The 25,889-nt window shown below is 43.5% G+C and overlaps 2 protein-coding genes across 5 annotated transcripts; one reads left to right on the top strand and one right to left on the bottom strand.

The window, feature by feature from the left end:
* Positions 1-326: 326 nt before the first annotated feature.
* Positions 327-3,960, top strand: pigc (phosphatidylinositol glycan anchor biosynthesis, class C). 2 transcript variants are annotated; one of them, XM_027290348.1, is made up of 4 exons: positions 327-431; positions 2,516-2,747; positions 2,830-3,490; positions 3,541-3,960. In XM_027290348.1, exons 2-3 carry the CDS (start codon positions 2,520-2,522, stop codon positions 3,484-3,486), a joined length of 885 nt encoding a protein of 294 aa, XP_027146149.1. In that variant the 5' UTR covers positions 327-431; positions 2,516-2,519; the 3' UTR covers positions 3,487-3,490; positions 3,541-3,960. The 2 variants fall into 2 exon arrangements, with proteins under 2 accessions (XP_027146149.1, XP_019115255.2); XM_019259710.2 differs by having other exon boundaries at positions 2,830-3,960.
* A 1,693-nt stretch (positions 3,961-5,653) lies between these two features.
* dnm3a (dynamin 3a) lies at positions 5,654-25,315 on the bottom strand. Of its 3 annotated transcripts, XM_027290502.1 has the most exons (22): positions 24,684-25,315; positions 22,531-22,604; positions 21,940-22,089; positions 21,653-21,856; positions 21,351-21,449; positions 20,320-20,480; positions 20,091-20,233; positions 19,859-19,994; positions 19,630-19,697; positions 19,399-19,537; positions 19,217-19,303; positions 19,053-19,123; positions 18,907-18,967; positions 18,121-18,147; positions 17,376-17,489; positions 12,446-12,555; positions 9,050-9,161; positions 8,292-8,438; positions 7,754-7,977; positions 7,494-7,661; positions 6,363-6,412; positions 5,654-5,856 (listed from the first exon to the last, which is right to left on the bottom strand). In XM_027290502.1, exons 1-21 carry the CDS (start codon positions 24,842-24,844, stop codon positions 6,394-6,396), a joined length of 2,475 nt encoding a protein of 824 aa, XP_027146303.1. In that variant the 5' UTR covers positions 24,845-25,315; the 3' UTR covers positions 5,654-5,856; positions 6,363-6,393. The 3 variants fall into 3 exon arrangements, with proteins under 3 accessions (XP_027146303.1, XP_027146302.1, XP_027146304.1); XM_027290501.1 differs by lacking the exon at positions 6,363-6,412 and having other exon boundaries at positions 24,684-25,309; XM_027290503.1 differs by lacking the exons at positions 6,363-6,412; positions 18,121-18,147 and having other exon boundaries at positions 24,684-25,304.
* Positions 25,316-25,889: the final 574 nt, after the last annotated feature.

The raw sequence follows: 25,889 nt of genomic DNA, 5'->3' as shown, positions 1-25,889 counted from the left end.
TTCTTTAAGTTAATGCTAATGTTACACACATTAGTAGCTGTAAACACTCAGCATTAGAAAAATACATACGTTGGTTTGGTGCTTACATAAGGAGTAAACATTTATAATCATCACTTTCAAAGTTACATACGTTGTTTTTGGTGCCTGTTTGTTTCCCAGATATATTAGTGTGTGTGTGAATGGGTGTATAAGAGACATTAACTTAAAGAACTTTGTAGAAAGGCGCTTTATGAAGTTCAGTCCATTTCCTTGTATTAGTTTACGGGCAGATCTGCCACATCCAATATGGCGGACACGTTGACGTATCGCGACCAACGACCAACCCGCTCAATGCGGCGTCTATGTATATATGGTCTGACAAAGTGCCTCACTTCCGGCCTAAGGACATGACGAGGTTGTAGCATCACAGCTACAAAAACAAACACCACTAGGTAGGTGGAGAAACGGGTTTTTATTTATATATATACATATATTTATATGTTTGTGAAAATTGTCTGACAGGTCGCTAACATGTTAATGTTCGTAGACTTTTTATTTTTTTATTTTTAAAGGTGGCGTCACAGCCGGAAGTGCCGGGGGTTTAAAGCTAGCAGCGGCTAACCGTCAAAACATTGAATCAAACTCTGTTTACTGACGTTTATTCACCGACAGCTACAAAGAAACACCGAGAATACGAAGTACAGACCCCCACACGGCCACAGCTGCTGATATGTTGTCGAAAATTACAATATTAATTCTGTAAGTCTCATTAGATGACGGATAGCTCGTTAGCTTCAAAGGCATTCAGGTGAACAGTTAATGTCAAACCTTAATAAATATATAAAAATACACAGTTTTAAGTTAAGACAGACTTCATTGAACACATACCGGAGAAATTCACTTGTTACAGCAGCTCACAGTGTACAAGGTGGCTCAGACAAACATAAACAAACAAACAAACAAACAAACAGGGGCATCCTAACAGCTGATCTCCAGTGTAAACAAGAGACTTGTGGCTTTAGTGTTTAGTTCAGTCCCAAGGGAAAAAGTAGGTTGAGTTGAGAGGGCCAGATTTGACAATGTGAAGCCAGTACTAACATTTAAAAATGAAAAACAATCAAAGTTACATACAAATGCCTGAAGTTGATACAAATCTGAACCTCGTGTTCATTGTAAACATGACTTATTATGAGTGATGCAAAGTCTGTTAACGTTTAAAGTTTAAAAACGTGTCACTCTTGTTTTTGTCTTTAAACAAAAATCATTCAGAAAGTAATTACATTGTGTCACATCTGCAGGTTCATACAGGTACACCAGCAGTTATGTCCTTAAAAGTTCAAATGCTTCGTTATGTCAACAAAAAAAAAAAGCCAAAATCTTCCAGACATACAGTATCAGACAATCCTAGCAGGCCATAAATCTGACTGAGGGCCGTGATTGGCCCCCGGGCCGGACTGTGGACATGCCTGGCGTAGACCTACGGTGCTTTGGTCAAACACCAAATAATTCAGGAATATTCGACATATGAGTTCAAAACTGCATTATTGAAGTTCATGGCACAGCCGAGACTTTTACATCGGGTAATAAAGCAGTACCTGATATAAAAATTAGGATTATACTGGGGTTCAGATGTTTTAATTTACATAGTGTGTGTGTGTGTGTGTGGGTGTATCCTGTCTTTTGCATGTCTCGTCCACTTCCCTTATTTGGCCTGTGTTTACTGAGGCTGGCAGGGAGAGATAATTATAAATCAGTAGTACAAGACAGGAGAGACAGGTTAGGGGAGTATCATTTGGATATGAATCATAATGCTCATTACTGAGCAGAAAACCAATAAAGAATTTTATGATATTATCTGTATCAGTGGGGAGGTATCCGAGACATTTTTTTTAAAAATGTATAAGAACCATCTGTTAGAGCTCCTCGAGGAGCCTTTTCTCTGTAAGTCTTTTGTGTGTTGCACTGTTAAACGCTCCTTGTACGAGAATAATAAATCCAACTTAAACGTTGATACTTTGAATCCAGTCTTACATATTCAAGGGCTTTTCTTTAAAAATTCCCATAACAGTACCCACCACACAGCTGTCATCAGTTGATAAATAAATTGGCACAGTCTTTCACACAGAGTAAACCTGGAGTTTTTTGGAGGTCTAGTGGTATCCCAGGAGTGTTGCCTATTAGTCTAGTCTAATCTATAAAGCTACATTTGGTACAGCTACTTTGAATATTGGATGAGCAAAATCCTGGAGGGGCTGGAGTCTGTCCCAGTTGACCTCGGCTGAGAGGTGGACGATTCGGCATCTCATCACAGGGCACATTAAGATTTACTGGCAATTTAGAGTCACCAAACTGACCTTACATGTTTTGGCCTGTGGGAGGAAAAGAAGCTGGGGTACCCGTTGAGAACCCACACAGACATGATACGAACATGCAGACTCCACACAGAAAAGCCCCAGCAAAGCAGGAACCTTCTTGCTGTGAGCTGCCCATGAGCAAAATTGTTGCTCACAAATGTATCCATGTTTGTTTGTGTCAGGGTGATGGGGCCAGACGGTCTCCCGGGTCCAGCTGTGCCCTGGCGAAAGGTGCTGTGGGAGCAGCAGCCGTTCCCTGATAACTACGTGGACCAGCGTTTCCTGGAGGAGTTGCGGAGGAACGAGGGCATCCGGCAGTACCGCTACTGGACTGTGGTCAAAGAAGCAGGCTTTGTGGGACAACAGCTGTCATGTGTGGCCATTTTTATCACCCTCTGGCTCTACATGGAGCAGGTAACGCTTTAGAAAATCAGTTGTTCTCACAGAGTACACTGTACATTTATATAATGAATGCACTTCTCTGCTTTCCTTGCAGGGTCTGCTGTCCCCGGAGAGCCTGCTGTGGCACAGTCTTGTCTGCACCCTGCTGGGTTATGTGCTGTACCAAGCTCTGACGTCTCATGACGAATCAGGCTGTGAGCTCCGGACTCGTCTGGCTGATTTACAGAGTGCTACTATTTTTCTGTCCTTCACGTTTGGCTTCTCGCCAGTTCTGAAAACACTGACGGAGTCTGTGAGCACTGACACAGTGTACGCCATGTCTGCTGTGATGCTGCTGGCCCACCTGGTGTCATTCCCTTACGCCCACCCTTCACCCCCCGGCAGCCTCTCCTTAAACGCAGCCCTGTTTGCCTCAGTGTGTCTGGCCTCAAGGTTACCTGGGGCTCTGCACACCTTCGCCATGCTCAGCTGTGCCCTGCTGGTGTTTGCCCTGTGGCCCTGCCTGCTGCAGAGGTTGCGGGAGAACGCCCCTGGACATTTTAACGCGCTGTGTGTGGGAGTGTGTGTCGGAGGGATTTGCGGCCTGGGGTCCCAGTCGCCAGGGGGTGCCGTGCTCTTGGCCCTGGCTTTAGGGAGCGTTACATTACTCTGTCCCCTGCTGCTAGTCAGGCTGCAGAGACACAAGGACAACATCCAGGGACCCTGGGATGAGGCTGAGATTCATGAGGACCTCAGCCACTTCCTTCACTAACAGAAGCACATGGTGCTCCTGACTTCAGCTACATTTGAGGTGTGAGCCAGCTGACAATTTTAACGAATTTACTGTCTGTGTGATGTTGTTGCTTTACAACTAAAATGACAAATTATTTTATCATCAGTCCACGTCCGTTTGAACAGCGATGACTACTTGTTTTTTAATGTTTGAGCTGCTATTATCTTTACGAGTGTTGACCTCCAGAGTTTGTATGAAAGCTATGAACTGATGTGCAATGCCGTCTTCTTACATGACTGCACATATTCTGATGCTATGCACCAGTTTTTAAATCAGTGATGTTTTAATAATCTGTGGGTGCCGTGTTCAGTATGTTGTCTGAATGGATGAATGTTAAAATTAAACATTAGGAGCACAAATGAAGATTTTAAAGGGTTTTGCTATTTAATACTTGGGATTCACAGATGTACATTTTTACCTTAACTATGTGGAAATAAAAACCCAGTGTAAGAAGCTCTTGCTGCATATCTTTTTCTTCTTCTTTTTACTTTATTGCAAAATACAATACAAATAAGCATATTTAAATACAGTTACAATTACTTTTTGTTTGTTTCTGTTATTTGCTGTCTACTCTCATTTATTGTAAGGGGTCCTTGGGTGACAGAAAGGCACCTATGAAATAAAATATATTATTATTATTATTATAAATAAAAGTTGCTGCTTTCAGAACTGAGCGTAGCATTTCTTACATTTAAGAAGAATAGAGTATAAACAGAACAACAATATAAAGTAAAACAATGGAAAGAGAAGAAAAATAAGGCTTTCTTTGATTTCTTAAGTTTTAAAGGTGCAGCTCTTTTAGAAATATGTTGAATTTTTGAAAATCTACATTTGTGTACAAAGTATTTGGCGAGTATAATATATACCAAATGATTTATTTATGTTATATTCTAGTTCCTGCTGCATATCTGCAGTGAACCTCTCTCCTCCTGTCTGCCATCTCTCATTCCCTCCCCCTCCAATTAGTGACGCGTGTTTTTTTTGGCGGGTTGAGTTAATTAAAAACACCTGTGGTAATCCTGCTCGTGCTGCTGTAAAGCCTTCAGCCAACAGAGAGCAGCACAGCGCGAGCTGCCAGGACATGTCATTAACAGCGTGTTTTAAATCTGAGCAGGGCTGGAACTGTTGTAGCTCATGTTTATGTTCATTTTTGTTGTTTTTGTTTCAATAAATAAAAAATGCAGCTGGACACAGCGACCTGTTTTCGACTTAAACTAAATAAAAACACCAGATAGTGACAGTATTTTAGTTTTTAGGACTTATTTTGTGAGCAGCTTTCCAAGAAATTCATGCAACGCACACCAACATTTAAACTAACAGCAGTGTGTGAGTGGACGCCAGGTGTCGTACCTTCATCGCTTCTCTTCCCGGCCTCTGAGGAAACGTGACGGCGGGCTTTGCCTTTTCCTTTGGCTGCTGTGGTGGCGCCATTTAGCAGCAGATGAAGCCCGACTTTTAACAAAGTTCCGCCGGGCTGTCTGTAACTGATGCGGCCGCCCTCCACCACCTCCACCTCCTCCTCCTGCTCCTGCTCGGAGAACCACACTTCCACAAACAAGGAAAGTGCGTCGTAGTAACAGCGCGTCACACACTGTGCTGTTGCAAATCATGACCTTTTTTTTTTTTTTCTTCTTCTTCCTTCTTCAGTGTTTTATTTACATTGGAGACATAACTAATACTGGTAATAAGGCACACATCAGGGGTCCTCAAACATTTCTATGTCAGTCATCTCCATGTGCCAAAAACACTCACATTAAAATGTGATATAGTGTTTTTTGGACACTTAAACTAGATGCAACAAGAGTGAGCAAAAGTGTATTTTGGCTGAGTTGAAATGTATGAAAAAAAAAAAAAAAATCAGCAATAGTGTGTTTAAATTGATGACCTGCCATAGAAAACAATATTTCTTTCGTATTCAACCTTTGAAAATGAAAAAAGGAGGATACACGTTCAAAAATAAAACACCTGTTTATTGAAAAACAGTAAAAATAGTGCATGTGCATTCTCTTTTAGCAGAATAACTCATAAAGTGGTATTTGTTTTATTTACACAGAGTTCAGGCGCTTCAGAAAAGTCAGGAGACGGTCGAGCACATTCTAGCCTTGATGGCTGCTGATATTATGTACAAAACAGGCTCAAGACTCAGTGACTTTTGCAGACAGCTGCTCCCAGAGGAGACGAGAGAAGCCCAGTTTAATGCTTCAGCTGGATTACACATCACACAGGTCATTGGGTGTCTCTGGGTAGCACTCCGCCGCAGCTGGAAAGATCACCGGGGTAGATGGGTAATGGAGTTCTTAGCAGGGAAAGGACTGTCATTTCACATTTGGGATGGGTGGAGGATGTCTCCTGGAGAGAAGATCAGATCAAAGACATTACTTAATATAATAATATTAACAGAACGCCCACTTAAATCCTTCAGAAAAGGACGGTGTAACAGTCTGATCATATCTTCTACGAGAAGTAATTCATGAAATGCAATTTTGTCTGGTCTTGGACAGAGGTGGTGTTTTTTTTTAGAATGAGACAATAACAGTGTTATCTCTGACTGTGGCTTTCTTATTGCTAGTCCTAACAAAGTCTAGTTATACTGCATCCAGCACTACTATGTGCTCTAATACTGGTCAGGACTTAGCCTGGAGCCTTAAAAAGGAAAGAAGAAGCAGCATTTAAAGCTTTATATGCTCATTTTATTCTGAAATGAAGAAAATATCCAAACAAATGCAGATGTTTAAAACACAAGCTCATGTCTCCACTGCAGTTTTAAAACTGTGTCGGCCATTCAATGAACAGTTTTTGCAAAAAAACAAAAAAAAGTTGGCAAAATTGGCCCATTGTGTAACCTGACTGCTGACCCCTGAATTAGAGCCTTGTTCTGATGGAGAATTATAGGGATTGGCAGTGTCTGAAAGAAGAAGAAGAGAGAAAATTGGCAAATAAGAGTGAGGAAATAACAGTTATTAGAGATTACTACAACATGCTTAAGACAGCAGTGGGTTAGAGAACATGAAATATTGGAAAGATGTGCAATCTAGCAAGGAGCTAATCCAAATGTTGGAGTACTATAATTGAGGGGTCACATTTCCTCGCTAACGGATTTCCATGTGTATACCTTTTGTATCTTTATTTGGAAAGAGTTCTTTTAATTTGCAGCGATGACAGTCATAATTAGATGTTACACAAGTCATGGCCTGGAGCGTCAAATTGCAGCAAAATTCGTTTTGCACGGTGCAATGACAATAAAGGCGCTCTGTTCTGTTCCAGCGTCAGAAGACTTTGCGGTGATGAATGAGAATAAATATCAGGTAGAAAAAAATAGAATTATACTCTCATGCCCCATGTACATCTATAGGGGAGAGAGAGAGATTGTGCAAGCAAAAGAGGCATATGGTTGGATGGAAATAGTCAGGCTAGGAAAGCGGGAGACTGTATGCGGGAAAGAACCTAAAGAACCATTGGAGAGCACAGAGGAAATGAGGCAGAGAGAAAAGGGAGAGACAGGCCAAAAGCAGGGGAGGAACCAGTGAAAGAGGAGAAGTTAAAAAATGTACAAGAAAAAGAAGTAGGGGGAAAAGGAAAAATAACGGTTATTGCATGAGGGAAACTGGGGAAGGCAATAAAACAAATGCATGCTAGGAGAACGAGGGAAAAGAGGGGATGAAGGACAGAGAGAAAGATGAAAACTTGACAGAGTGCTGAGCCTGTTGTCTCTGGCTCCAGTAAAAAGCTGCACAGAGAGAAGTCCTGTCTACTGAGGCTGATGGGAAATAGAATATGAGAAACACATTTTCCAGCAGACCCCCACCCAGCTCAAATAACAACTCCCTCTGCCCTGGTGCCTCTGTATGTAATTGTGTGTACGTGAGTGAGTGTGTGTGTGTGTGCGTGCGTATGCATATATGCCAGTGTAATATTTGAGTGACGGACTGGAGGTCATAATGTAACAGGTCAGGTTTCAGGCAGGAACTGTGCGGTTTCATAGTCACCTTGGCACGCTAGGTGGAGCGCGGGTGGGTTGGCCAGCAGGCTGCTGAAGGCCATCAACACTCTGGGCAGCAGTGGGTCCAGTGTGAGCGGGCACCCGAGGAACAGATGGGGCATGGCCACGAGCCACTGGCTTGCCACTGGTCGCTGACTTTTTAGGGAGTGCATTGCTGGGTGGAGAAGAGGGCCGTTCAGTAACAGACACTTTATCTACTTGCATGGCATCTAAGCGTCGCTGACTGCGTGTAGAGTATGTGTGTACCTGGAGGGCTGTATCCAAGAGGAGTCTACAGGTGGAGGCATAGGGGTGGTGCAAGTGGAGGTGGAGATCTTTCCGATGACGGTGAGCGCCTCCTTCAGGGCAGCGTGTTTGCAGAGCACTTCCTCGCGATGCTTCTGCTGCTCCGGTGACTCATCCATCAGAGCTGAGCATTCTCCCAGAGCGTAGAGCTGGGCCAGGAGCTCAGAGCTAATGAACTCCTTCACCTAGAGAGAGGGATTATAAACAGCTGTGACAAGTCAAAATCTTTGAGACTTTGTAAAGTGATATTTTACTCTGATTTGGGATTATGACTATGACTATGATTCTTAAAGGGGGTGGTGAAAATCTATTTTTCTCTATGGGTCTCTCCTTTCTTTTTCAGGTCGCTGGAACGTGCTCAAATAGGGTTTCAAACGCTGAATACTTGTATGGCAGAGGGGGGAATTCGCCGGGCTGTGAGCGAGCTTTTGGCTGAACAATTCTAACGAAAGAAAGGGAAAATTACTCAAAAGTTAACAGTCTGGTCTGGATAGCTTACGCTGTTGATCATGAGGTGCATAATGGTCTTTGGCATTAAGTCCTTGACGGTCTTATAGATGATGGTCATGTAGGAGTCGACCAGGTTACGAATGGTTTCCACCTGACGCTCCAGCTGGGGGTCGGAGAAGTTTTCGGCTCCGTTTCCCTGGGACAAACAAGATGGAGATTTGAGAGTTTTTAAAACCCCGAGGACTGAATGTGCTGCAGTGACTGCTGAGGTAACACAGCTGGTAATTTCACGCTAACACAGATGTGCAATGCAATAAAGATTGGCCTCATGCGTCTCTCCATATCTTGTCATCTATCGTATGCTTGTGACGAGGAGAAGTATAGAGCCACTGCGATAGGAACAGGGAGAGCAGAATGGAGGGAACACAAGCGAGGGAGGTAAGGAGGAGTGGGCAGAAGAAAGAAAAGGGGGAGTGGGTGAGGGACGAGGAACTGCTGATTAGAAACAGACTAGAACACATACACATACACACATATTGGAGTGACATCATGGGCCAAGAATGCTGTGCTGAAGAGCCAACGACAGAGCAAGATGGAAGGGGTGGGGGACTTGCTTTTTCATTTTTGGCAGGGGAAAAGAAAGGGGGAACATGGAGAGAGGGGTAAGGGGTTATGGCCGGGATTTAAGGTTAGCAAATGTCTTAAGCGCATACAACACACAGGTAAGGTGCAGACAGGTGCAGCTCCCCCCGCGGCTGAGGTCAGGGTTTGGTTTAATTAGGTTGAATTATGGGTCAGGGTACTAACAGTGACTTTCTCAGGGTAGACTCCGGCCTGAAGCAGAGATGCCTTCCAGCTGTCCAGCTCCTCCTGAGAGTCGCAGGCCAACTCAAGGCATTTGTAGTCCTTGTACACGTTCCTGCAGATTCAATGCGACATTGTCAGACTACACTTCCTCGCCAGTAACAACACTTTTTTCCACAATACAGGATAATGAACTCATAACTTACATACCTTAAACAAACAGACCGAGATGTGAAGAGACTGACCCGTTGGTTACTTTACTCTTACCAGCAGAAAATACAGTATATCAACATCATGCACACTAGTACACTGTGCTGAATATCAAAAATGACTATAAGCATTATTCAAAATACTCTGCCCTTTTAGTAATTGCATGTTATTACTGGTTTCCCAGTATAGGTGATGTAGAGTTTTAGTCCCAATGCGTGGGATAAATGGTGTTTTCAGTCATTTTTAGCTGTACGCTCTCTCCTCTTTTTTTTTTTTTACCAAGATCACTACCAGTGGAAACAAAACAAGTCTTGCTCCATGTCTTGTGGGTAGAGAGGAAAGTAGTCCCTAGAAGAAACTAAAAAAAGTGTCTGCTGCAAAAAAAAAAAAAACACTGTTAGAGTCCGCCACATGCTGTATCGCTCTGTATAATTATCACGTATCTCGAGAGCTGTTACTTTTGAAATGATGCAGGTCTCGCCTATTATCAGTTAGTGCGTAGTGTACTTAAAAAGAGGACATCAAAGCAGGAAAGAGTTGGCCGAGACCACATGGATGATTTGGGTGTAATACCCCCATCTCCGCTCAGCTCTTCGCCCACTTTGAACACAAGCCAAATGTTATTGAAACAAGGTTGCCTGTGTGTGTGTAAGATGTGAATTTAACACATTCCTTATCATTAAATTGACAAAGCAACAAGTCTCTGTGAATCAGTGTTAGTCAGTATTCTTTAGACAGATAAAGGTCACCTGAAAATCATCCTGAAAAAATCCATTTGTCTTCACATTGACTTCTGTTTGTTAGAAGTGTCATTTCTCGCATTTTCATAAAACAATAGTTAGGTTTGCCACTTTCAAGTGTCCATTTTAAATGTCGTACAGTGCTATAGATCAAATGTGATTGATGAGCTTCCATGCTCCGTTATCTGGTTTGCACGATAGAGCAATGTACAAAAAAATGTCTTTCTATAAAACAAACAAGTTTCTAATGTTGTGAGTTTATTGTGTGATTTAATAACAGAGGCTATGAGGCTGTCTTTAACTTTGTGGGGGGAGACTGCCTAAAATTCAGAGCATGTCATGAGTACAGTACAGTAACAGTACAATCATCAGAGTCTGGTCTAATGTGCACACGCATGCAGACAATGACCAAACTATTCAAGCGGTTCACTGTCTGACTCTGACTCCTGCATCTTGTGTAAATGACTTGATATGCGGTAAACACCAGTAAGAGTCACTCCTGCTCGATGGGGAAAAAAAATGATAAAACAGGTTGGGCCAAGTATGATCCTTTATACAATATCGTATACACAATCCAGAAGAATGTAAAGAGGGAATGATTCACTGATAAGTGTATCGGACAGAAACACACACACCCACACAAGCACTTGCAACTAGGCACACACATAAATACTTACAGGCACACAAAATCAAACAGTTTCATTTGTTTCTCCCCAACCGCTGTGCCTCGAATGACCTCCCTAACTCTAACTCTTATCCGCTTATCTCCATCATCTATTCTCTCCGTGTTATTCATTCCCCTCGCTTTGCTTTCCCCCTCCATCATTCCTCTGACTTCCAGCTTCACACCATTGCACCCTCTCTGTGCTTTGGCGGCGGAGGCAGCGCAGCAAAGTAAGAAACACGCACACACAAAAAAAAAAAGGGGGCTCTGGAGCAGCCTGTGGCCCATCTGTTTAACATTTTTCCCTTAATCACTCAGTTGTTTCTTTCCTCCTTTTGTTGTTCCCTTCTCACATTCAGAACACATAGCAATTAACCTCAAAGATGTGAAAGCGTTGTGCGTGTGAGAACGAGAGAGACAACAGGAATGGAAAGAGAAAAAAAACGGGGGGATAGATTCCAGCAGCAGAGAGCTATACAGAAAGAAAGAAAGAAAGATCAAGAAATAAGCTGTCCGCTTGTGAGCTTATTGCTGGGCTAGGATGGGTGAGGCTAATAAGTCAGGGTGTGGTGGCTAACAGACAGGGAGCCAGGCCAACAATGACAATACTGGAGCGCTATTACACCAGGATCAGTACACTAACATTCGTATACACCAGCGAGCGCACATTAAAAGTGTTCTCCATGCTGATTTATCACTCACTTCAACTTTTATTTTTTCCTCGTCCCTTTTTTTTTTTGCTATCCTCTCCTCCAGCCCGTGGCCAGTGTGAGTTTTTTCACTCATCTTGAGGAATTTCAGCACAGAGCCTTGACTGCTTTAGATTTGAAGAGTTTCCTGAGGTTTTTGATTACTGTCAGACAGGGACAAAACCACTGCAATGTCTGCCACACACACACATGCAAATACAGAAAGAGAAACAGAGAGAGTGAGGGAGCAGGAAAGAGGGGAGGGGGGGGGGGCGCCATAGGACAGACTTTGACACATTCCTGGCCGATTGCTCTGATACTCTCTCTCCCGCTTTTCTTTCTCCCCTCAATCCTTCCAATTCTTCTTTCTCCCTCCTTTTTGTGGTGAGTCGAGCAATTCTTTCCAAACAAGAGCAGCCTCATCTCTGATCCAAGCTCTCTGGCTTTGATTAGCTGCTTAATGAGCCTGCCGTCGGTATGCTGTGGTCTGTGTACACACACACATACACACACACACACACACACACACACACATTGGCAAAGACACATACACACATGCACACACACACACGTACGCACACGCAAATCCAGTTTGTGTGTCCGAATGCAGCATAGCACAGAATTATAAACAAAGCCCACATGCTCTGGTACAATCAGGCAGGCTTTGGGTCAGCTCCAGCTCCTAAACACTCTCTCTCTCTCTCTCTCTCTCTCTTATGCTCTCTCTTTGTCTCTCTGTCTTTCTCAATCTATTTCACACACATAAACCCAGCAAACCCAAACCCAGCCCTAACCCTCACCAGCTTGGCATTTTCTTGGAGGCAAAACCCCCCCCCCAAAAAAACTACAACCCGCTGCAGCACCCACTGGATATCCTTTCAGTTCCGGTGGCAAAGTTTAACAGAAGAGGTCAGAGGAAGGGCAAAACAACACTCTGACATCTCCTCCCTTTCCTCCTCTGTCATATCCACCCTTGTAAAATATCACTAAAACTTCAGCGAGCAGGTGACAAGAACAGAACTCCCTTTTCTGACTCATGCACACAGACGCAGACCTCAAGCCACACACACACACACACACACACACACACACAAACCTTAACTCTGTGTTGAAGATTGCAAAAACAAATTTGCTTGACATGAAGCCCTTCTCCACATCTCTGAGCTTTAAGTTGTCCAGAGGAAGCATGTACTTCTTCTCTTTTTCCTGAAACAGACAGAATAAGAGAGATAAGGTTTTGACAGGGGTATGCAGAGTAAAATATGACATCACAGAGAGGTAACACAGGTGTTGATAGCAGAAAAAAAACCAACAACAAAAGAGACTGAAGACAGTTCATTTGGGGGCTTTAGCTAAAATAGTTGTGTGTCTGGTAGTAAATATTTTTCAGCCTGCCCCTGGAGAAAGAAAGAGGGGCCAAAAGACTTCAGTTGTAGGAGGAAAAAATGTCAGAAGGCTAAGCGAGATGTGGAACATATCAGATGATGAGTCTGCCTGTCGCGCTGTCTCACATCAGCTACCCGCTAACTAGTGAAAGAAGGACGGTGGACGAGGGAGAGAGAAGTGAGAAAGAGATGCCATAAGTCTATAGTCTGTCATCACCAGGGGGACTTATGAATGACGGAGAACAGTTGGAGGAGTGAGGCCGGCCAGAGTGAGGAGAACCAGACAGTATGGAGGCAGGGTACAGAAAACCGAAGCAGGGAGGGAGGGAATGAGAGAAAAAAAGAGAGGGAGAGAGGCCGGGCTCACATGTGAAAGTCATTACTCAGACTCAAGCTCTAACACAACATTTCTCCTAAAGTGAAGCCCTTCCCCCTCGTCTCTCTTTCCCGGCCTGCTCCCTCTTTCTAACCTTTGGAGAAGGGGGCTTCCAGAAAGATTTGTGATAGACTAGCCATGGATGAGGCAAAGAAGCGCGCGCTGAAAAGATAACTCAGGCGCGCCTGCAAAAGAGGGTGTCCTAAAAACCCTGCATGTTGTCTGCATGCGTGCGCCCTTGCATTTGAACCCGTGCACACATGTGGTATGAGATGTGAGTGCGCTTGGTTGTACATTTCGGTCTTCCCTCTCTCAGTGCTCCCCTGAACCCTACGACTCTTTTCCTTCGTTCCTCTTTCCTTTTTTCCAAAAGGGGCCCACTTCCTGTAACAGAGGCTGAAAAAAAAATAAAATGACAGAACGCGATTGGCGCTCATACGGCAACATCTGGGATCGCTTTAGACAGAGGAGGTGGAGACTGGGGGAGAGTATAGGCTGCTCTGATGGGGTAGAAATAGAAAGTAGAGATGAGGAAGAGAGGAAGAGGAGGGATAGAGGTGGATAGAGGGAGGATTTTGCTAGAGTAGAAGAGGAAGAGTTGAGGAACATAGAGAGCAAGAGAGTGTGCAGGAGAAGTGGGGAGAAACTGCAGACCACTCCAAAGTTGATTCCCCATGGGTCCCATCAACCCATATATGGCTGCTAAGTTCCTCCCTAACTCTCTCTCCTTCTCTCACTCCCTAAATTTCCTTATGCCTTCCCCGAGCGAACAGGCAGATCCCTAGCTGAATGAGTGAATGTGCCACGTCAAGACTGGATACTACACCGGGACACAGCCCTGCGGACGCTCGACTCAAGACATACTAACATCTCCGGAGGAGGGACACCCATAGGAATGGATGTCCGATGTGCACGAGAGACCCTCGCGACCCAACGCCGAGACAGGATAAGAAAGAAGAGAATAACAGAGGAAATCTTTTGCAGACTCATCTCCGCCGCAGGCTGGACTGCTAGCGAACAACCAGAGCGGGAAAAGGCGAAGCCAGAGAGTAAAGAGTGAGAAAGGGTCCTGCTCCGTCATCCCAGTGTTCAGACTACCTGTTCAGGATCTTACTGGTGTACAGTAGTCTGCACATTGGTTAGACTGTGCAAGGAAGTGCTTCAGCAGCAAGACTCGGGACAACGTGAAAGCCTCCGTATACTCCACGCTGATGCGAATCTAGGGTCTTATATTCTCTGATGTTTCTTACTTGGGTGCAAATGCCTTTTAATGTGCACACATTCTCACCAGCTCTCACCGCTTTAAAATGCCGTCACTGACTCTATATCAAGCGTAATGACATCCATTTTGTAGTGTTCGTCACCTTGAATTAATTGTCTTTGTTAATGGCGAGCGACACTTCCTTTCGAGGCAGAGACGTTTATTTGCAGCGCGAAGAGAAGCTTTAACCTGTGACTGTTTTAACACCTAAAGGCAGCAAAGCTACAAACTAGATAATTAATTAAACTCCTTTTACACCACGTCATTTCACAGAAGCTCTAAAGTAATTTTTTTTCAGGGTGCTTCTCGTTGGGTATTTTGAGTTTCTGCATGTGCGGCACTATGATGACTCTTGTGTTCACAGACATCACGGCACTGTTTTGTATATGCATGCCTGTGTGTGTGTGTGTGTGTGTGTGTGTGTGTGTGTGTGTGTGTGTGTGTGTGTGTGTGTAAGTGAGTCTGTGTTTTATTCCCAGTGTTGTCAGGGTGGCCGTGAAGTATCATACATCAGGGCCGGCTGCTGTGTCTGAAGCTGTGTCTCCTCGTCCTATAAGACTAATGGATGAGATTTGTAGCAGGCCTCACACACACACACACACACACACACACACACAGACACACACACACACACACACACACACACACACACACACCTACACACAGAGGGAAGGATGTAGATTAAGTGTATAGGCATGAGCCATCTGTTTTTCTTCAGCCTGCCTGGTGGAGCCCTGGCAGTGGAGGGGTGAAGGAATGTATGTCTGTTCAGTGTGCTGTGGAGATTAAACTCTGAACTATTATGCTGCACTCTCGGTATGAGGTCAGTATGAGGGTACAACCGTTGTGGCACACGGAAAGGAGAGAGAGAGAGTAATGTAGGGCCTAGAAGCCGTTAAAAAATTGCAATCGACACAGGGATGGAGAGGGGAGGTTAGGAGGGATGGGGTGGGGGAGGCGGGAGGGCGGGCGGGTGTTGGAGAGGCGACTGTGGAGGAGTTAAGAGGGAGAGGGGGGGGGAGGCAAAGGGGGAGGTCTGCAGTGTAGAAACAGCCATGTGGGATTTCTCTGGGCAGATCTTGGAAGCTGGTGTTTGGACAAAGCTTCAGATTTTCCAGCCAGGAATGTGCACAGTCCCAGGGAGACTGCCAACCACAGAAAGGGGGAGAGAGAGAGAGAGGGAGAGAGGGGGGAGACAGACAGAGAGAGGGAGAGAAAGGAGGAGGAAAAGGCAACAGAGGTAAAGAAACAGAAAATTTTAAAAAAAGGAGGAGGGGGGGGTAGAAAAAAGAAATGTCTGTGGAGGTAGTGTGGGCGGGGAGAGTGAGAGCGGGAACTGCAAGAGAGAAGAAGCAGAAGTTTGGCTTGTGTGAGTGAGTGTGTGTGTGTGTGTGTGAGTGTGTGTGTGTGTGTGTGTGCGCGCACAAAGATGCATGTGGAAGGCCAGTAGATCTGATCATCAGTGATAACACGGGTGACTGACATTTCACTCGAGCCTTTCAAGCACAGCTGATAAACCATCCAACGTGGCGAGGAGATGCAAAAGTCTAACGATGTCTAACCCAACCGAGCCCGAATTAATTGAAAAGTTTCGAATTTTCAACTTCGCCTCAATCCTTCGAGCGAAACGATACGTGGCTCATCGTGATTCACGGAAAGCCGAAAGTTTGTTGCTGTGATGTGGTCGGCAGATATTTGCTTGCCTGTCTTAGTATTATTTGTCACAGATGTGCTAAGTCAGTGTGTGTGTGTGTGAGTTGATTTGTAAACCTATAACACTGTGTGTGTACAATATGCATGCCTGGGGCTGTGTCTGGGAACAGTGTGTTCAAGCGGTCCAGTGTTTATCTGAAAAGTGGCCGTGTGTCTGTCTGAGTTAGTGTATATTTTTCTCCACTATTTGCATGCCAGTTTGTTTACATCAGACTCCGCATGTGTACTGCATACTGTGTATACAAGTCTGCCCCACTGTGTGTTTGTGTGCATATGTGTGTGTTTGTGTGCGTATGTGTGCTTAGTTTGGCTTGGTGCAGCTCCAGCTGTGTCAGAGTGAGCCGCTCCAAATGCCTGAACTCCCAGAAGAGGAAGAAAGGAGCGAGGGGGGGAGTAAGGGGAAGAGTGAGCCGAGAGCGGGACGAATGGGAAGGGGGGGCGTCAGAGGAATGAATGGGGGAAACGGAGAGGGGCTCAGTTGCAGGTCCAGGTGGTAAGAGAGAAAAGCAAATAAACTAACTGCTGGACAGAGAAATAGGGTTAAAAATGCAACTTCAGTGCATTGAATGGTGTTATATGTCACAAAGCCTCCATAAGGGGTCCGACGGTTTACTTTTAGCCGCAACTCGGCTTTCCAGCCATTTCAGCGCGGTCACCAAGAACAATAACTTATTTGTAAAAGCATTCTGCACACGGATTCTACCAACCGCTCGATTATACATCTGTCAACGACGGCTCGTTTTCATCCACAACAGCATCATCGACAGCGCTCTCATCCAGATGTCGATGTTTACAGGTGCTTGTTTGTGTCCGCACACAAACGCCGCAATGTGTCCCCCACCACCCTCCTCCTCTTCTGATCTCACTTTCCTGTGCCCTTTCCTCTTCCCATGACATCAATTGTGACAGGATGAGACTGTTGTGGTGTGTCTGCCTGTCTACACTTGCTGTGCAGACCTTCTGCTCCTGTACAGCAGGCACAGACAGGCAGACAGATGGCAGCCCCACTGACATCAGAACAGAGGGCCACTTACTTCAGTAAAACTGCAGGGGCTTTGCTGGACAACAATATCGACAGACGAGCGATCTCCCTTCTACTTGAATCTCTCAACTTTCCAATCAACATGTTGTTTCAAGTCGAGTTACGTGTGTTAATAAACGTGTGATGGCTCCAGTGTACTGCTGTGTCTTGACTTCACTATTTTCTTATTTATTAAGTCCCTAAAATATTGCTCATATTACAACATGTCTCAGTGTAATCCAAGCATGAGTGTGAGTGTGAATGAGTCACCTCATCATCCTTGAACCAAGACAAACTCTCAGCGGTGAGGATAAACCAGTATTCCTTGGCTCCGCCCTTCATGATGCCGATGTTGCTGATGGTCAGCCAGCCCTTGCGTATGACCTGCACGACAGCCAAGGGTAAGGAGTTCAGATGGCAGGACTGACTGGAACATCACAATGGAAAAATGAAACAGCAAGGTCTAACTCCTATGAAGATGTGTGATGGAGCTCACACATCGGAGGGAAAGATTTTTGCAGCTTAGACATTTGTGACATAGATTCAGCAGCCAAAATATTTAACTGACCACCAATGGACATAAGTGGTCAAAGATGCACGTGTAGATATAGAAAGTAAGCACATTTGGAGATAAAAACAGGATGAAACTGGAAGACAGGTGTGTGTACGATAGCAAATAGATAGCATACAGATACCATGAAATGACATACGCATCCTGCATACAAGGAAAATGTGAACATCTGCACATATTCATAGAGCAGTGGAGCTGCAGAAGGTAAAGATGACAGGGCTGAGACAGAGAGAAAAATACTGAAATCTGTAACTGAAAGGAAAGAGTGAACATCAGGAGTGAATCTGTAGCAGATTATGGAAAAACATGATTAATAAAGCAGCGTGCATGTTTGCCGCCATCATTCGAATGCCAACCCACAACCCTTAAGCTTGAATCCTGCACAAAAATATTTCCAGTAGAGGCAGCAGTGAGTGAGTGGGCTTAGAGAGATTGGTCTCCTACTATTAGACTTGAGAGAAGGCCCACACCCTGGGGAAAAACAGGAGATAAAGGAGCAACATTAAGATGGAGTTATTTTTTTACTTAATTAGGGGTTTACATTAGGTTTTTGGGGATGACACGGATATTTATTTTAGTTAACGACTATCAAAGTAACAGGAAAGATTGTGTAAAATGCTGTGGTTAAAATGCACTGATATCATCATCATATATCAATGTTCCTGATTAAAAACAATCATACTGAGACTGTGTTTTTAATTATTCCTGCTTTCTAATGTGTCAAATAAATATGATGTTACATATTAATCATAACAGACTGAGAAAAACCAAAAAAAAAAGAAAAGATGAATTTTTGCTTGACTGCATTCCTATGCCTAAAAGCCAAGATCAACTGTGGTTGGATGATTGATCAGCAAAATCACAAGAAATCTCCCATTTATCTGTAGCTACAAATACCGATTAATACATAACACATGGGACGGTGACACCACTGAAAATAAAAAAAAACAAATAAAAATGATGGAAAAAATGTAGTTCACAACCATGCACACTCGAATGTTGCACTGCAGAGAACAAAGGATCATTTCTGCACAGCATACATCATCGCATCAACGCAACGTATAAGAAAAAAGAGAAGCACACTGTCTGCACAAATACATACTTCTGTTGTGTATATATATATTATATATATATATATATTATATATATATATATATTATATAAATAGATATATATATATATACATACATATATATACATATATGCATACACACAATTGTATTGTCCCACCTGGTTTCCTGCCATCGCTGCAGCATTCTTCTTATTGTTTTGGTTGTGTGCGTGCTGAGCACTAAAAGAGAGGAAGAGCTCATATTGTTTACTCTGTTCCGACTTTAGAGTTCATTTTACAGTTTAAACCCAGTGAGGTTACTCACTTTGTGAAGCCAATGAAGTCCTCGTGCTTGGTATTTATGTAGGCGAGCTGTATGTCAATGAGCAACATGATCTGAACAGAGCAGACATATATTAACTACAGAAACAGTGCCACGACAAACGAGTTATAACTGATTTGCAACATGTCCAGCTGTGTGTGAATGACCTGGTCCCTGCATTTACTCTCTTGCTCTTGTATTTCAGTGGTGACAATTCTCTCTGTCTCTTCTTGCAGTTTGGGAAAAGAACTGAGCTATAAAGAGAAAACAGAGCAGAAGTCAGGTAGGTTTTACACCCCAAAACGTACAAGTACATGACACACACACACACACATATATAGACTTATACCTTGCCGATACACTGGTGCACAGTGGAGAGTAGTTCTTGACTGACCATGTCAACAAATTTAGTACACGGCCCTTTTAGCCTTGATACCTGTTTCTTTACTATGGCTTCAAATGCCATGTCAGGAGTGAACAAGCCTGTCCTATAGGGACAGAGAGGTAGATTGAAGAAAGGAACAGAAAATGGTGAAGGATGTGACACTTTGCATTCATTTAGAACACTGCTATACTACACCTGACACCATGGATGTTTCTGATGGCATAGTTGATCTCCTGCCGCAGCTTCCTCTCATCAGACTCAAGCTGAAGACAAACGGCACAATGTTATTCACAGTCGAGCGCTTGCTGATATCCAAGCATCACAGTTAATGAAGCACATACAGTATTCATGGAGCTGCTGGGTGACAAGCGCTATATTTTCTCAAAGACAAACAAACAAAAAAATCATACGCAGATACACACACCTTGACCAGTTCATAGGGGAAGCGCTCATGGAAGATTCGGTTGATCTTAGCACCTCCTGACAGATTGACGGTGTCTACTTTGTCGCCTGAGCCCTCGATTAGTTTCTCAAAGTCGACAGCTAAACGTTGAACTAACCTATAGAACAGAAACACGCGGACCAGGAGAAACACTCACATGTAAATAATTTAAACAACAATAAATGGACACACACATCCAGAAAGACTGACTGACTGTAGCATTGTCTTGGTCCTGCGTGCAGGGTCATCAGGACTATACTGTCTGTACTCTTCAGCCTCTTTGTTCAAGGCCAGAAGCTGGCTCTGCAGATGACTACGGAAGGCTGGCAAAGTGTCCCGGATGTGGTTTGTCAGTTGCTGCAAACAAACAGTATCAGTTAACAATATATACACACGGTAAATTAACTTCTCTATGTGTGCATATGTTTGTGTGCATTTTTAACCTGGTTTAGTATTCTCTGTAAATATGGGGTGCCCATGTTTTCAGCCATGTGCTTGTAGGCCGGATGGGACAGGAAAAACTTCTGCTCTGCAAGCAGAGCTGCCTTAATATCCTTTTTCCCATCAATGTCCTTCTGACTGCGGTTCACCACCCCTATGTAACCTGGGGAGGGGTGAGAGGAAACGAGGAACACGCGATTATGTTAAAGAAGACAATGTGTAACGGGAGGAAGGGACGATCAAGGACTCTGATGTAAGTGCATTTCTGACGTGTTCTTGGGAAGTCTTCATAGATTTGTTCCGTTAAGGCTGTAGCATACAAGCAGGAAATGAATATGTTTTCGGAACTGCGGAGCATGTGGTATAAAGCGGGTCCAAATCCCCTATTTAGTACAGTAATAGATGTAATAGCACCAGGCTCCATATCTAATGCTTCAGCTCTATGCTGCTACTATGGCGGTTATTTCAGTGGGCTTCCATGGCTAATGCATTAGTACTGATGGAGAAGCATGAAGGAGCCAACACCTGGTGGTGCTTTACACGATCTATACACTGTCACAGGAGCTCCCATGCAATGCCTTTTTCCCTTGCCTCTCTCGCTTTATGTATCTCTCTGCCTCTTATTCACTCGCACACATTCGTCATTAATATAATCTCTGTCTCTCGGTTTTGTACGTCACGAACCAAAAATGTGGAGACTCACACACACACACACACACTGGGTGGTGTTACTGGGATGTCATACAAAGTGCACGACCCTCTTTCATCACGACCCAAAGAGATACTGCACATGAATGAGAAAGAATGTGAACAAAAGAGACAGAAAGAAAGCGTCAGACGGAGAGAACAAGAAAAAAAAAACACACAGGGAATGAGAGCTTGACCGAGACTGAGCCTCTGGCTACTGATAACAGACGCAGTCCTAATGTCAGCCTCTCTCAAAAGAGCCTTCGCTGGATGCAGTGTGACTATATTACAACTAGAAGTGTACGCACACACACACACTTGGCGCCCACAAGCACAAGAAGCACACCTCTGCGTAGAGGAAGCAATCTGTTCTCTAGTATTTCCCGGGCATCTGTTCCTTCATCCATCAGGTCCAGTTTAGTGATTACACCAATTGTTCGCTGGCCTGAAAGGAAGATGAAAAACAGAGACACTTTATAACCTCCATATGTGATTTCGAAACCTGTGGAAATGTTAAAAATCAACCTTTAAAAAATCACCAATGGGATCATTAATCCCTGTAAAGATATCAGGCTGTACAGCTATATTCTCAGGCGATTATACAACTCCACAAACTATACAAGCTCACCACACGTGTGTGTGTCTTACCCTGTGGGTCAACATCTTTTGCCAGTTTGAGTGCATCAGAGTTGGCCAGGTCAGTGTTGGCTGGCGTGACAGCCAGGATGAGACAGTTTTCCTTGCAGATGTACTGCATGATCATGTCTCGTATCTGGTACTCTATGTCTGCTGGCTGGTCGCCTACAGGCACCTTGGTGATGCCAGGCAGGTCCACGAGAGTCAGGTTCAGCACTGCAAACACACGGATGCACGTGAGTACACTTTGCGTGAATGCATCTGACATGTTGAGCAGACACAAGTACACCCTGAGTTACCATGCGGTGAATAAATCCGTAGGTTGATGGGGACGGGAGAGATGCCTTTATTGGATCCGGTGACTCTGCATGTCTCTACCTCGATCTCTTTGCGGATCTCATCAAAGTCTGTGAACTTCTTTCCTTTACAGTGGAGAAATTCACCATGCTCTGGAAAGAGGATAATAAATAGATAATATGATCATAATTCTGGAGGATCTTTGGAAAATCATACCCCTCCAGTGCTTCATAACTGTATTATGAGTCAGACCTCGAGAGCTGAGAATAACACAGCAGGATATATAAATGAGGTTTAATTAAGTCGAGTTAATTTGTAATTGTACTCTTCCGACAGGTTTCCAGCAGTGTGATATCAGTTTTTAGGTAATGCAAACGCAGCCTGCTGACTTCTCTGCAGCAGAAGCAAGAGGGCCAAAAAACACAGGATGCAATCAAACATCTCTGACCATAAGATGCCAATTGAATGACTGTCCCACCATCCAGCCATTGTAAGACATCGTACTGCCATCTGGTGGCAGCTTGAAACAACGAGCTTAAGAATGGCTGAGAATGCAGAGGCTGGATGAGCGTCCATGAGCGTGTCTTACCTACCCGAGTTACCACTAAGCAGCTGGAGGATTAAAGGCCGGCGAGTGACGACTCCTGAACCCCGTGGAAGGAAGTCTCTGTTGGAGAGGAAAGACTCAATTGGACACAAACACACAAAGCAAACTGCCACTGTGCAGACTTGCATCTTGAAACATATACACACCCTTGAAACTACTATTCTTATTGTACACACACAGGTAAGACCATTACACTAAAACTATATATATAACCCATAAATAATGCAAGTAGTTTGTGTTTAAGTTGCCATACTATCAAAAATTACAGCATGTTAATGATGAAGGGAAAGAAAAATCCACCATACCGGATATATAAAGACTAGAAGTCAAATGTAGCATTAACTATAAAGAAACACAGTGCACAGGGTAAACCATAATCATCCTCTTTCCTATTAAAATCAGATTCAGGAAGTTTATTTTGCTGCATCCTGTCTCGGATCTAAAGTTGGCACGGCCCCCTACAAAGGGGATGTCATAACATAGTCGGACAAAGAACTGAGGCGTGTGATAAAATATCAATACACAGCCAGGAAAGCAAGCATTAAGCGGTCTTCTATAGTTACGACACACGTTCTGACCTGCATAGGCGGGCTACTGTGGACAATACATGATTCTCCTTTAGTTAACAGAGCTCCTCTGTCCTCAGACTGTCTCGGAGGAAGCTGACTTACTCACCAGCATTCTTTTCAGACAGGATGGAAGTACTTATTCTCCCTGTCACATACTGAAACTTGCATTTAAACTTCATGTTACTCAGATGCATGCTGCAGTATTTTAATCCAAATATATTATAGGTCAGAATAAAATGTGAATTCAACAAAGCTGATTGGTGTAGGTCAACTAAAAGAAAGCTGATTCCAATAACTCATATTAACCTTCTATTACTCGTGTACACCTTTGCAGCCGGTCACTGAGATAAGCTGCTGTCCTGGCTACTGTCATACAGACACCAGCACCCCTGGCATCCACCACTTCAAGCCTTATCACCAGAGTTAGACTGGAGATGCACGTGGACACGTCGTAATTGGTTACAGTAGTAGCCCGAAGTCCTGGTTTCAATTCAGTGGAACACAGATGCTTGTGTATGAAGCTTGTTCCAACCACTGAATCACAGTTGCCATGGCTTCACTTTTAGCATTACAAACAACAATTGCAATTTATTACAAAGTCATAATGTCAAAAATATGAAGAATCACATTTTCTTCTGATTAGAGTTCACACATTTAAAGTATTTGGCCATTTTTGCAACATTTAAGTGACTTATTAATAAGAAACTATAGACTTTAACATATTTTAGTACATTTTACATATTTGCTAAGGCTTTAACGATTCATTATAAACCATTAAAACAATTCTGGATCGCCAGATTGTTAAAAACTGTAGATGTTTATTATTAATGCAGCTTTAAATGTTTTTAATGCATTAATAAAAACTCATAGGTTACCATCACATCTTTAGTTATATAGCTATATACTTGTTTATGTATTTTGATCCAGTGTGTTTATTAATTATAAGCCATTAAAACAATTCTGGATCGCCAGATTCCTACTGTAGATGTTTATTATTAACACAGCTTTAAATGTTTTTAATAATTAATAAAAACTCAGAGGTTGCCATCACATCTTTGTTAGTTATATACTTGTTTATGTATTTTGATCCAGTATATTTATTAATTATAAGCCATTAAAACTATTTTGGATTGCCAGATTGTTAAAAAATACTCTATATGTTTATTATTAATGCAGCTTTAAATGTTTTTAATGCATAAATAAAAACTCACATCTTTAGATATATGCTTGTTTATGTATTTTGATCCAGTGTATTTATTAATTATAAGCTATTTTGGATTGCCAGATTGTTAAAAACTCATAGGTTGCCATCACATCTTTAGTTATATACTTGTTTTTTTGTTTATGATCGAGGACAGGTAACAAACAAAGGGATTATTCACAACCTAGAGAACCAGAAGTTGCTCTAATTAATTAGCTCTTAATTAATTAATTGATCAATAAAATGATTAATAAAGGCAATACCAACAATTTCTAATAAAGCAGTGCCTGCTTCTGTATCTAGAGTAAACTCAGTCATTTCATCACTCCCGGTGTTGCACGGTTCACTCGGAGTTCAGGTGTGCTTTACCTGCCCACGAAGTTCTCCAGGACGGAGCTCTTCCCCGCACTCTGTCCGCCCACCACGGCGATCTGCGGCAGGTGGAGGCTGCAGCTCTGCCCGACGCTGCTCAGGGCGTCTTGCAGTCGGTTGACCAGCGGGATCAGCTCCTCCATCCCGCGGTTGCCCATCGCAACCGGAGCTTACCGGAGCTTACCTGTCCGGCTCCTTTTTTTATTTTTTTTTTTATTTTATTTTTTTTTAAATCCGGTTTCACTCCGGTGTTTGGGCCACGCCGGTCAACAAAGAAGCTACCATAGTTAAAAAACTTTAAAAATACTTTTCCAACTTTAAGTAAAAGTTCCTCCCACCTTCAGCAGCAGCCGTTACTTACGTTACCGTGACTGTGTCCGGTAACGACGACAGTGTCCGAGTTTGTGCACCGTGAAACAGCTCGCTGCAGACATTATTGTCGGCTTTGAAAGTCCAAATGTTTGCGGGGTGCTGTCTGCGTTAAGCTGCGGGCGTGTTTGCGGAGCTGTCCGGTGAGTTTTGGTCCATGAAGGAAAACACTATGACAGCTAACGGAACCAACGCCGCTGCGCATGCGCGCTAACAACTCGGCAACCCCCTCCTTGCAGCAGAACAAACTCCAGAGCCAATTATGAAAGTACCCCGACTCATCCAACTTATCAGACACCGTGCAGGCATTCACGCCTCCAGCCGGGACAGCTATTTAAAAATCCCACACATCCACAGAAGAGGGGTGGGGCTCTCTGCTTTGCAAGCCTCTTTAAAAAAAACACCGTGCAACTAGAAGCAGAGTGCCAGATTCATCTACTGTAAATAACGCTGCAGCATTCTTTGGCAATGAGGCAGTGAGCACCGTGTAGTACACTGGAAACTTGAAGCAAGTGAAAGAGAAACTGGATTTAATGATGACACTATGAAGCCTAAACGTGCACAATGTATCCATGCACATTGCACCTTGTTTATCCGCCGCCGCTTAATTGTTTTATTCAATATCATACTGTATATCAAATCAAATCAATTTTATTTGTATAGCCCCAAAGTCACAAAGTACATTTGCCTCAGAGGGCTTTACAATCTGTACAGGGAGTGACACCCTCTGTCCTTAGACCCTCGGTTCGAGTGAGAAAAAACTTGCCCACAAAAAACTTTTAACAGGGAAAAAAGGTGGAAGAAACCTCAGGAAGAGCCACAGAGGAGGGATCC

Source organism: Larimichthys crocea, chromosome XVII (assembly GCF_000972845.2).
Source record: "Larimichthys crocea isolate SSNF chromosome XVII, L_crocea_2.0, whole genome shotgun sequence".
Classification (NCBI taxonomy): Eukaryota; Metazoa; Chordata; class Actinopteri; family Sciaenidae; genus Larimichthys; species Larimichthys crocea.
This window is presented reverse-complemented; position numbering and strand designations above follow the sequence as displayed.

Bases quoted from the DNA above. Each gene is read 5' to 3' on its own strand.
- pigc (XM_027290348.1), top strand. From the start codon at position 2,520: ATGGGGCCAGACGGTCTCCCGGGTCCAGCTGTGCCCTGGCGAAAGGTG. The intron at 2,748-2,829 runs GTAACGCTTTAG...CTTTCCTTGCAG, and splicing joins TCTGGCTCTACATGGAGCAG to GGTCTGCTGTCCCCGGAGAG.
- dnm3a (XM_027290501.1), bottom strand. From the start codon at position 24,844: ATGGGCAACCGCGGGATGGAGGAGCTGATCCCGCTGGTCAACCGACTG. The intron at 9,162-12,445 runs GTTTGTGTGTGT...TTGAATCTGCAG, and splicing joins ATCTTCAACACAGAGTTAAG to GAACGTGTACAAGGACTACA. The intron at 5,857-7,493 runs GTGACTATGAAA...TCTTCTCTCCAG, and splicing joins GCTCCACCTAGCGTGCCAAG to GAGACATCCTCCACCCATCC.